The sequence below is a fragment of the Aedes albopictus genome, chromosome 3 (genome assembly GCF_035046485.1).
Source record: "Aedes albopictus strain Foshan chromosome 3, AalbF5, whole genome shotgun sequence".
Taxonomy (NCBI): domain Eukaryota; kingdom Metazoa; phylum Arthropoda; class Insecta; order Diptera; family Culicidae; genus Aedes; species Aedes albopictus.
This window is the reverse complement of record NC_085138.1, coordinates 317250391-317262377: the sequence shown is the minus strand read 5'-3', so window position 1 is coordinate 317262377 and position 11987 is coordinate 317250391. Positions and strand designations below refer to the sequence as shown.

Genomic DNA, 11987 nt, shown 5'->3' with positions numbered 1-11987 from the left:
TAAACCAAAATTTAATTATGACTACGTAAATACACGGATCAATTGGATTCACGTATGTCATGTAATTACGGTGCAAATAATACACGACAATGACAATTTGAAAACAAATCACTACATCAGCTTATCAATGCTGTTCGCGCCTTATCGAATGAACGTCCAAAAAGTATGATTTATGATGATACCAGCGGAAAAAAATATCCGAACATTTTCGTTCGGCATTAAGTCTACCATTAGCTGCAGCTGTTTGTGATCGATCAACCAAACAATACCCCGGATAAGCTTATTATTTGAACTCAATTGCGAAAATTACTTCCACGAGTATTTGTATATCCCCCTGTATGCTGTCAATATAATTATGGCCTTGGATGATCGAAACACAGCTAATGGCCTTCCGATTTGCTTTCCAGATATTGAAGGCACCTTTCTGGACCTTTCGCACAACTCCTCGTTGAGGCTTATTAACGAGATAAAGCCGTTTCTGGGTCATTACAATCAGAAGGTTTGTTTGCGTACGATAGCGTTGTTCAAAATTTCTAATTTTAAACTTATCTGATTTTTTTAGAGACTGATTTACTTGTCCTTAGCCTTCAGCGGTATAACTGCGGTGCCTAAATCGGAGCTGACTTTGGTCAATGGCACCCTCTCATTCATGTCGTTGATGGGAAATGTGCTGATCCGTAAGTAGTGGCCTTTGAGAGAGAATCAGAATACGAATAAACTCGATCTTTTGCAGCTTTCAGCTTACCAGTTCTGCAAAATCTACGGGTCCTCGACCTTCGCCATTGCGGTTTTAACAGTCTGCCAAACAAAGCGTTCGTCAATACGCCAAATCTGGTAAAACTATTTCTTGCACACAACAGCCTGACGAACCTCAATTCTAACCATTTCAACGGATTGTCCAAGCTTCGCCATCTGGATTTGTCCTACATAAATCAGGAACAGTTAAGCGGTCTCATAGGCTATGAGCAACAGGCAGATCCGTACAGTTCTCTAACCGAGGGATTGGACCTCAGCGAAGATGTGTTCATTCCGTTGGGCAATCTGTCATTCCTAGACTTATCGTACACCAAGCTATTGTCGTACAGTGCAAGAGCATTTCGCAGCGTGGCGGTCGTACAGTTAAGTCTTTGCTACACCGGAATACCTATCATCGTGGGGTCGATGATGAACGGTTCCCTCAAGGTGCTAGACATATCCGGAAATCCAGGGATTACGACAGCGATTCACCATGATGCCAGCGAAGCACGGGGATTCAACGCCAACCTGGAAATCTTGGTCTGTGAAAACTCTACAGTAAAGCACCTTCAATGGTTAAACGGGATGATCAGCTTGAAGGTTCTACTTTTGGGACACAACAATATCAACCAGTTGACCAACGTTACCTTCGCCAATATGGGAGCCTTGGAGATTCTGGATCTAAGTAACAATCATGTTAGCAATTGGCACCAGCGAGTATTCGAAGGTAACGATAACTTGTTCATTTTGGATCTCTCCGCCAATAATATAAACGTACTGACAACGGAAATGCTGTACGATCTGGCATCTGTGGAGTTCATCGCTATTGGGCAGAACAGCTTCGTATGTCATTGCTTGTTGCGCGAGTTCATCGAACTAGCGGCAAAAACCTCTCAAGTCATCGCGTGTCTTCTGCAGAGCATCGTTAATCAAATTCAGGACCTATCTACTGAGGATTTGGACGTGGATTACCTAGATGACCACCTATTTTCCCAAGGTGAGGTATGGGAACACGCGAAAGAAATCACTTCGACTACGTTGCGTACCACAGATAAATCTGCACTGCGATTAACAACTGCAGTTGAAAAACAACCAAGAAGTTTACAGTCGGAAATGACTACGACAACTACATCTATCCCACCGTCGTCGGACGAACTGCACAAAGCGGAGGATGACTACAATGTGCTGTTTCGGGTAATCCACAGTTACGTAGAGACCATGTATAGCAGTACGGCCAAGTTCCAGGAAAGTCTCGACAAGTACAATCGAAATCGACCCTCGTCGAGAGTCTACCGTAACATGGTGAACTCCCGGTTAACATCCCGATTCTTCCGTATCGATTGCAACAACGACACCGACGTCTCTGAAGAAGAAGAAAGCGACATTTCCGACGAATACATAGATCATCCCCTATACAACCTTAACATTCAGATCATTGACTTCGACGAGGAAGACTACAAATGCATCGACCTGGACAATTCGGAGTTCTACCTGTTCGAGCAGGAACGGTGCACATTCGATCGGACGCTTCTGGACAACTGGAACCTCGGGGTGGCGCCCAGCTCCACGACGGCGAATATAGTCAAGTTTACGTTGATGTTTTTCGGGTTCGCCCTGGTGGCGTTCATCATCTACATCTCCAAGTGGGAGTACATCAAGTACTTTTGCATTATCGTGCGGAATGCTACGGTGTTGAGTTTGCTGAAGCACAAAAACGAAGCCCTGCTGAGGAAGCACAGTTTGGTGTCCGTTGGGGGTTGCTACATGTACGATGTGTTTGTGAGCTACAGTGAGCAGGATCGGCAGTGGGTACTGGATGAACTGCTGCCGAATTTGGAGAAAACCGAAGACATTTCGGTGTGCCTGCATGAGAGGGACTTCCAGGTAAGTGGATAAACCTAGCAGTTAATCTTAGAATAAGTATGAGTCCTGTGCCCTATAGTGGTTCCCTACTGAATATTGTTTTCGCTATGCGCATTACATATCCAGCCCACTGAAGTTTTCCGTATTTTATTCACTTCTTTGTATACTTGATATTACTCTTGATTCATTCATCTGCGCCAAACATCTTTTTCTGGTTTCCGCCAAAAATATTCCACAGAGGTTTACGTTCAAAAACTTATAAAGTTTTGACGTCCACACATTTAACGTCCATGCCTCGTGACCGTAAAGGGCTACCGGGAAAATCAACGTCTTATACAGAGCGAATTTCGTTTGCAAGTGCAAATTACAGGACCCAAGCTCTATTCGCAGCTGCAATTCGCATTTTCACTTGACGGAAAAAGTCATTGTCGCGCATCACAAGTGATCCAAGATAAACAAATTCTTCAATAACTTCAAACACATCCTCATCAATCACTACTTCAGCACTAACATCACTATGCCTACCTCTGTTTCTACCCGCAATCATGTATTTAGTTCTTGGTAGTCTATCGTCAAGCCGATCCTAGCTGCTAGAGGGGCCTAAGGTTTCTCCACTGACAAACCATCGACGCTAATAAGATCAATAAATATCGTTCGCAAAGCCGAGGAACATGTGCGACCATGTGATGATAGCAAGGGCGTAGTCAGCTTTTCGGTGAGGGGAGGATGGTGGTTGCAAGCATCCTTAGCATCCTTATAGCTAACTCTTTTGGAAATTACGAACTTTTATGAGGACTAACCTAAAATTTCCTGATTCCTGTATGAGTCCTTTTAAAATTATCTTCTAATAATATTCGCTGAAGCAATTCCTTCAGAAATTCTTGAAATAATTTTTTTCATAAAAATCATCAGGCAATCAGGTAAGAAGTTCTTGGGTACATCTTTGAAAAGATGATTGAAGGATTAATGAAATTTCCGAAGGAACTCCTGAATGAAATTTTTTAAGAGAACCTGAAAGAAATTTCTGAAGAAATCATTTGAGGAATTCGTGGAGCAATCCCTGGAGCAATTCCTACAGGAATGCCTGGAAGAAACCTGTAGAATCTCTGGAAGAATTTCTGAAAGTCTACCTGGAGGAATTCCTGTATAAATTATGGAAGGAATATCTAGATAAATATCTGAAGACATCTCATGAGGAAATCCTAGCTGAATTTCTGGAGAATTCCTTGGAGAAAATTCCGGAAAAATTCTTGGAGGTATATTGAGAGGAATCCCTAGAAAAAAATCAGAAGAAATCTTTTGAGTAATTCCTAGAGAAAATCTTAGAGAAATTTCAAAAGGAATCCTTGGAGGAATTCTTGGAAAAATCCCTGAAGGAATTGCTGGAGGAATCCCTAAAGCAATTCCTGGGAAATTTTTTAGAGAGATTCCTGGAGGAATGCCTGGTGAAACGTCTGAACAACTTCCTGGCGTAATTCCTGGAAGTATTCTTGGATGAGACCCAGCACGAATTCCTGGAGAAATTGCTTCGATGAATTCTTGGAGCAATCCCTGGAAAAATTCTTAGAGGAATTTCTATAGAAATCTCCAGAGGAATTCTGGGAGGAATTGCTTAATAAATTTCTGAAAAAAAATCCTTGATAAATTCCAGGAGGAATTCTTGGAAGAACCCTTAGAGGAATTCCTGGAGGATTCCCAGAAGGAATCTCTGGGTATATCCCTGGAGAAATTCGTGGAGAAATCCCTGGAAGAATCCCTGAAGCAATTTCTGGACGAGTCTCTGGAGGATTTCCTGAAGGAATTGCTGACATAGTTTCTGGAGGATGTCCAGGAGCAATTCCTGGATAAAATCCTGGAGGAATGCCTGGAGGAATTCCTAGAGGTATTCCTGTGGGAATTGCTGGATGAATTTCTAGAGGAAACTCCAGCGAAATTCTGGGAGATTGCTATTTCTATTGTGTTATTTTTCTATTTCTGAAAAAAATCCCTTGAGAAATTCTGGGAGGAATTTCTAGTGGAATTTATGGAGCAATTCCACTAGAAAGTCCTGGGGGAGTCCTTGAACAAATTTGTTGGGAAATTCTTGGATAAAATCCTGGAGGAATGCCTGGAGGAATTTCAAGAGGTATTCCTGGGAGAATTGCTGGAGGAAGAAGCCATGTTGAAATTCCTGGAGGATTTTCTAGACGAATTCTTGGTATAGTTATTGCATACATTAATATAGAAATCTCTAGATGAATTCTGGGAGAATTCTATTATTTTTCTATTTCTGAAAAAAAAAAATCCTTGAAAATCCTGGAGGAATTTCTAGCGAAATTTCTGGAGGAATTCCTGGAGAAATCCTCGAAGGAACTTCTGAAGCAATCCTTGGGGGAATACTTGTAGAAATTTGTGAATAAATCCTTAAAGGAATCTCTAGAGAAATTCCTGAAAAGTTACTGAATGTATTCCTGGAGAATTTCCTGGAAGAATTTCTGAAGAAACCCCTAGAGGATTTGCTGGAGGAATCCTTAGAGGAACTTCTGGAGGAATCGCTGGGAAAATCCCTTGAGAAATCCCTGAAGCGATTCATGGAGAAATTTCTGGAGAAATACCTGGAGGAATCCTTGAAAAATTCCTGAAAGTATTCCTGGAGAATTTCCAGGAAGAATTTCTGAAAAAATTCCCAGAAGATTTTCTGGAAAAAAACCTGGAGAAATTGCTGGTAAAATTACTGAAGGATGTCCAGAAACAATTCCTGGATCAATTCCTAGAGAAATTGCTGAAGGAATTCCTTAAAAAATTCTTAGGGTAATTTCTAAAGAATTTCTTGGAGGAGCTCCTTTGGGAATTGCTGGAGGAATCCTTCAAGGAATTCCTGGAGGAATCTTTGGAGAAATGCTTACAACTGGATGAATTTCTGTGGGAATTTCTACAGAAACTCGAGCAGAAACTTCTGAAAAATCCCCTGAGAAATTTCTAGAGGAATTTCTCAGAAATCCTAGAAGGAATTTCTGAAGGAATCCCTGGGAGAAACCTAGGATAAATTCGTGGAGAAATCTCTGAAAAAACCCCTGAAGAAGTTCCTTTTAGATTTTTTAGCGGAATTCCTAGACGAATCCCTGCAGCAATTTCTGGAGGAAAATTTGGTAGAATTCTTGGAGGAATCCCTGATAAAAATTCAAGAAGGTATTCCTAGAGATAATCTTGGAATAACTTTTGAAGAATTTTCTGGAAAAATTCGTGGATGAATTGCTGACATAATTTATGATGGAATTCCTTGATTAATTCCTGGAGAAATCCCTGAAAAAAAATCCTGGAGGATTTCCTCGAGGAGACTCTGTAGAAATTCCTGGATGAAATCCTGGAGAAATGCCTGCATGGATTTCTGGAGGTGTCCCAGGAGAAACTCCTGGAGGAGCCCCTGATGAAGTTCCTGGAGGAATCTCTTAAAGAATCCAAGGAGGAATCCCTGGAAGATTGCCTGGAAAATTTCCTGGAAGAATGCCTAGGAGCATTCCTGGTGGAATTTTTGAAAGATTCCCTGAAGTAATTTTTGGATAAATCTTTGGAGGAATTCCTATAGGAGTCTCAGGAAAAAGTCCCTTGAAGATTTTCTGGATAAATTTCTGTAGGAATTCGTAGTGGAATTCTTGGAAGAATCCCGGAGGAATCACTGGAGGAATGCTGGAGGACGTCCTGAAGGAATACATTGAGTAAACCATGGAGGATGTCTTGAAGGAATCTCTGAAAAATATCTTGTAGGAATTCTTGGACGGATCTCTGGAAGATATACTTGAGGAATGCCAGTAGGAATAACTAAAGGAATCTCCAGAGGAATTCCTGGAGAAATCTCTAGAGGAATTTCTGGCTGAATTTCTGGAGGAATCTCTAGAGAAATCCATGCAGGAATTCCCAGAGAAATCCCTGGAAAAACTTCTAGAGGAATTTCAGAAGAAATTAACGGATGAATCTCTTAAGGAATTCGTAGAGGATTACCAGTAATAATTCCTGGAAAAACGCAGATGGAATTCTTTGAGAAATTCTAGAGGAATCCTAAGAGGAGTTCCTGAAAAAACTCGAAAAGAAATCCCGGAAGCAATTTCAAGAGGAATTCCTAAGGGAATCCTTAAACAGTTCCTGAAGGAAGTACTGGATTAATTCCTGAAGGAGTTCCTTAAAGAATATGAGGAATTTCTGAAGGAATTCTAAAAATAGTTCCTGGGAGGCTCTCTGGAGGATTTTTTAAAATAAGTTGTTCCAGAGAGAAACACAGAAGGAATTCCCAAATTATGCCCTGCAGGAATTCTTGGAGAAATCCATCGAGGAATCCCTGGAGGATATCCTAGAGGAATGCCTGGAGGGGTTAGCGGAGGAATCGCTAGAATCACTTCAAAACAAGGATTATCTAGAGACATTTCTTAAGGAATTCCTGGAATAGTTCCTGGAGCAATCTCTGAAGAAATTCGTGAAGGAGTCCCTTGAAAAATTCCTAGAGGAATCCCAGGAATAATTCCTAAAGAAATTGCAGGAATCCTTAGAGAAATCCTGAAGAAATTCTAAGAAGAGTTCGTGGACGAACTCTGAGGAATCTTTGTACCAGTTGCTGAAGAAATCCCTGCAGGAGTTCCTGAAGCAACCCCAGGAGGAATCCCAGAAACAGTTCCTAGAGGCATTCCTAAGGAAATCCCTAAACAGTCCCTGGAGCAAGCACAGGATTAATTCCTGGAGGAGTTCGTGAAAGAATTCCAAAAGGAAGTCCTGAAGGAATTTTAAAAAGTGTTCCTGGGGGAATCCTTGGAAGAATTTTTAAAATAATCCATGGAGTTGTTCCTGAAAGAAATACAGAAGAAATCCCCGGGTGAATCCCTGGAAGAATTCTTGAAGGAAAACCTGGAGGAGTTCTTAAAGAATTGCCATGAGGAATCTCGGAAGCGATCCCATTAGAAATCCCAGGAAATCTTTCTTAACAAATTCCTGGAAGAGTTTCTGTAGGAAAAAAAACATGAAGGAATCCATGTCTGCAATAATTTTTGGACGAATTATTGTTGGAATCATTGGATGGACTCCCAAAAGAATGTTTTGTACAATGTTTTAAAAAACTCCTGGATAAAATCTGATAAAATTTTCTGTAAGGGTTTCTGGAAGATATTCCTGCTGAAATATTTCGAATTATTCCAGATTGAATTATTGGAGCAATCTCTAGTGGAATCCCCTAAGGAATGTATGTAGTAATCCTTGAAGAAATCTCTGAAGGAACACTTGCAAAAATACCTGAAAGAATTTCTGTTGACATTCCTTTGGAATCCCTGGAGGAATCCTAGAAAAAAGCACTGGAACTATCACTGGAGGAACCTCTATAAATATCCCAGAAGAAATTCCCGGAGGAATGAATGGTAAAACCCATAGAGGAGCTTTTGAAAAATTATCTGGAGAAATCCATGATGTAATTACTGAAGGAAGCTATGGGCAAATTCCAGGAGGAATTCGACGATGCATTCTTGCAGAAGTATCTGTAAAAACTTCTGAAGGAATCGTGTAAGAAATTCTTGAAGCATTTCTTAGAACAACCCCCGAAACAATCACTATCGGAACCCTACAAGATGCCCATGGAAGTATTCACGAAGGAAAAAACTCCTGGAGAAGTTCCTTGTGGGATTTCTGAAAGAATCCCTGAAGAAGTTCTTGAATAAATGCATAAAGGAATTTCTGAAAATGTCCTTGAAAGAATTCGTAAAGAAATTCCAGGTATTTTGCTCTTAGAATGACGTTTGTTTGAATTGAATACATATCTGGAATATTTGTCATGCTGTTTTTGTATTCCATAAATAAATATCGCAAAATTTAGCCATTCAACCAAGCTTGTTGTTTGGTAAAATTTTATGATTAGATTGAAGTGATTCTCTTGAAGAAATACTTGGTGAAATTTCCTGTGGTTGTCGAGTAAAAAGTTGCACGGGCACGCCCCCCCCCCCCCCCCCCTGCCCTCTTCTGGCTACGCCCATGGATGATAGTACCATTTTCCTGCACAAGACCTCCTATTCGTTTCTTCGAGTGCAATGTTGAACAGTTAATTTGAAAGAGTATCACCCTGCTTTAGTCCATCCAAGATCACAAACGAGATTCAAATGGTCCCAAATGGAGGATTGAGGGCCTCTGGACTCCTTTCGATACTTTATTCGCGATCCTAACACTTGATTTAAATCTATCCGGCGTTGCGTGTATCAGTCTAATCAGTTTGGCCGGATAACCATGTTCTGTCATTATCTGTCTAACCTAATTTCTTTTCACTGAATCGTAGGGAATTGGTTCCCTTATTAAGCATGTGGCTCCCATTTTCATCCCACGAAAAACAAAGGATTGAAGCGCTGTTTGTTTTGTTTCTTATTTTTGTATTTTTTGTTAGAAGTGAGCACCCATGAAAACAAAAAGAACGGAGTCAATCGGTGCCGTAATCGCTTGTTTTCGAATAGGATGAAAATGGGAGCGTGAGATTACTGATGGCACACACACCCTATTTACTTGATACTTGACGGGCTACATCTCGTAGCGGTGAGTCTACACCGAGTGAAGCAGTCGGACGATCGGTTTCATTCGCCCAACACGTTTAGAGTCATTAGGTCCTCCTCAACTGCAAAAAGCCAACGTGTGCAGGGCCTACAATGAAGCCGACGGCCTCTTTCTAGTTCTCTGCTGCATATAGTTTTAGCTTGTCGTTCCTCCGGCATACGAGCTACGTGCCCAGCCCACCGCAGCATGTCGAGTTTTATACGCTTCACTACATCCACCTCTGTATATGCTTGATACAATTCATGGTTCAGCCGACGCCGCCAGATGCTGTTCTCCAGTTTGCCACCGAGTATTGTTCGCAGCACTTTACGTCCGAAGAGCCCAGAGACTCTCCGATGAACTTCTCTCAACGTCCACGATTCATGGCCGTATAAAGCGACCGGAGAAGAATTTTGTACAGCGTGAGTTTAGTCTACTTCAGCCGCCTACGGGACTTCATCTGATTTGGCAGACCGAAAAAGGCCCCATATATCTCGCGTTTAGTATCATACAGGCGTATCTACAATGATCGATTTCTCTTCGTCGATTTTCTCTTCGGATTATTCCGGAAAATACGACCAATATTCGGATGATCTCTCGGTGTATTTCGGTGGAGGACGACTAGGACTAGCATCTAAAACAACAAAAACAACCAAACATGATTTGCAGGTCAAGTTATTAGCCTAAGAGAAAATCGATGAAGAGAAATCGATCATTGTAGATACGCCCGTATGATACTGAGCGCGAGATATCTAATATAATACAGTATAAGAGTTGATACAGGTGCTCACAAACATGCTTGAGTAACTCAGTCGGAAATTCGTCCTTCCCAGCAGCCTTGTCGTTCTGCAGCTCTTCAATTTCAGTTCAGTTGAGTTCGAGACTACCTTGATCTCGTCTAGCGTTGGAGGTTTCACATCTTGTCCGTCGTAGTCGATTCGAATTGTGTCTGCCACTCTACCCACCGTTCAACAATTCCTAGAAGTACTGTCTCCTCCTATAGAAGCCACCATTGTTTTTTTTTCTGTTAGCGAATTTCCATCACGGTCGTTGCACATGACGATAGAGGGCGTTGTTTTCCTCCATTCGCTATTGTCGGTTTTGTAAAATCTCCGCATCTCATTCTGTCCCATACTCTCTTGCGCCTTAGCAATCACATTTTTTTTTCATGGTCTTTTATTCTGTTTGCGGTTTCGGTTTCTTGAGTGTACACTGAAGCGTGCACTGCTATTAAAATGATCAGGGACGTACGAAGACAGTTCTTAAGGTCCCACGTGATAATTTCAAAACTGATAATATGACGAAGTCATCTTTCCAATCATGTTCAATAAACCAGTATCTACGAGAATCCGGTTTTGTTTATTTTCAGGTAGGAGTGAGTATACTTGAAAACATTATCTACTGTATGGATCAATCAAGAACATTACTACTAGTAATGTCCGAAAGCTTTCTTCTCAGCCACTGGTGTCAGTTTGAGATGCATCTTGCACAACACAGGTGAGAAATTTATCACAGACAACGGATACAACACTTCATTAACTATCCAACTCGCAATTTCAAATGTTTTATATGATTAGGAAAACTAATTGAATATCATTCTGGTCCACAGGCTGTTGGAAACTTGCCGGGAGCAGCTGATTCTGGTCCTGCTGGAAGACATCCCAAAAATCAAACGATCCAAAACGCTCCAATACCTGATGAAAACCAAAACCTACATCATCTGGCCGCAGCCATCGGAGCAGCGGTCCGCCGGTGTCGCCGCAAATTCAGAAGAAACGGACGACGTAAAGGGTAAATCCAAGAAAGAAAAGTCCAAGAAGAAAAGTCGAAACCGGAAACAGCAAAGCAAAGAGAAGGACCCCCAGTCGCTCATCGAAGAGCGCAATCTGTTCTGGAAGCGACTCCGGAATGCGATCGGCGAGAGCGCAGTGTGGGAACAGGAGAGTCATAAAAGTGCCTTGGGAGGCGAAAGAAGGAAAAGCAATAGCAGCAGCAGCAGCACGGCAAAGGAAAGTACGGCGTGATTGATCATTGAGGATTGGTCGATCAGCTAGACGTTTCCGTATTATATCCAGAGTACGATATGTTTGAATCATGATTTGCATGAATAAACTGTGATACCATGCGGTCATACCGAATCGGAGCATTATTATCGAAAGAAAACAGAGTATTCGACTCACCTCTCTTGTATTGATGATTGTAGCATAGTTTTATGATTGATGCGTGCACAGTTCCATTTTCGTCGGTCTCCTAAAGTTTATCAATAGAGTTAATAAACTATAGAGGACGAATGTCGCTGGCGTCGTTGCCGAAACATCTCTTGCTGGCGGAGATAGGCCGGGCTATAAGTGTCAAAGCGAAAAAGTATGCAGTTTGACAGATAGATACCCGACATGTTTGCGAACGAGAACAAAGGGAACAGAAGCGACATTCGTCCTCTATAGTTTATTAACTCTATTAGTTTATCCGATGTCCATTATTGTAGGCCTTTGTTCAGGTATCGCTACCAGTCAGGTGTTCATCGAAGTGCTGCTTCCACCTTTCAATCACCTCACGTTGGTGCGTTTCTCGTCATTATCCCGGCCCTAGTCCCGGCCACACAGGTTTGTTAGCGGTTTGATTCGAAGATATGGAAGAACAAAGCACGAATGTCTGACAGTTCCATTATCGATGTTGATTCCTTAGGGAAGTGGAGTATAGCTGATCGAGACGCTTTTTGTTGGCGTTTTGACGGTTGGTCTTGAAGATCTTCTCCAGCTGATGCGGCTTCTTTCAGCTCTGTCTTAAACATGTTGTTGTCCATGTCGTCAAGGCGCATTAGGAGGACAATAACAGCTTGCAACAATTATCCAACTTCATGT

The 11987-nt window shown here is 41.7% G+C and overlaps 1 protein-coding gene across 1 annotated transcript; it reads left to right on the top strand.

Moving 5' to 3' along the window:
* Window positions 1-407: 407 nt before the first annotated feature.
* LOC115260112 (toll-like receptor 2) lies at window positions 408-11264 on the top strand (the record flags this gene model as incomplete). The annotated part of the gene is given in 5 exon segments (XM_029861007.2): window positions 408-499; window positions 563-677; window positions 734-2619; window positions 10496-10623; window positions 10736-11264. Coding segments are annotated over 5 exon segments (2636 nt in total), but the record flags the coding sequence as incomplete, so codon positions are not given.
* Between the last annotated feature and the right edge of the window lie 723 nt (window positions 11265-11987).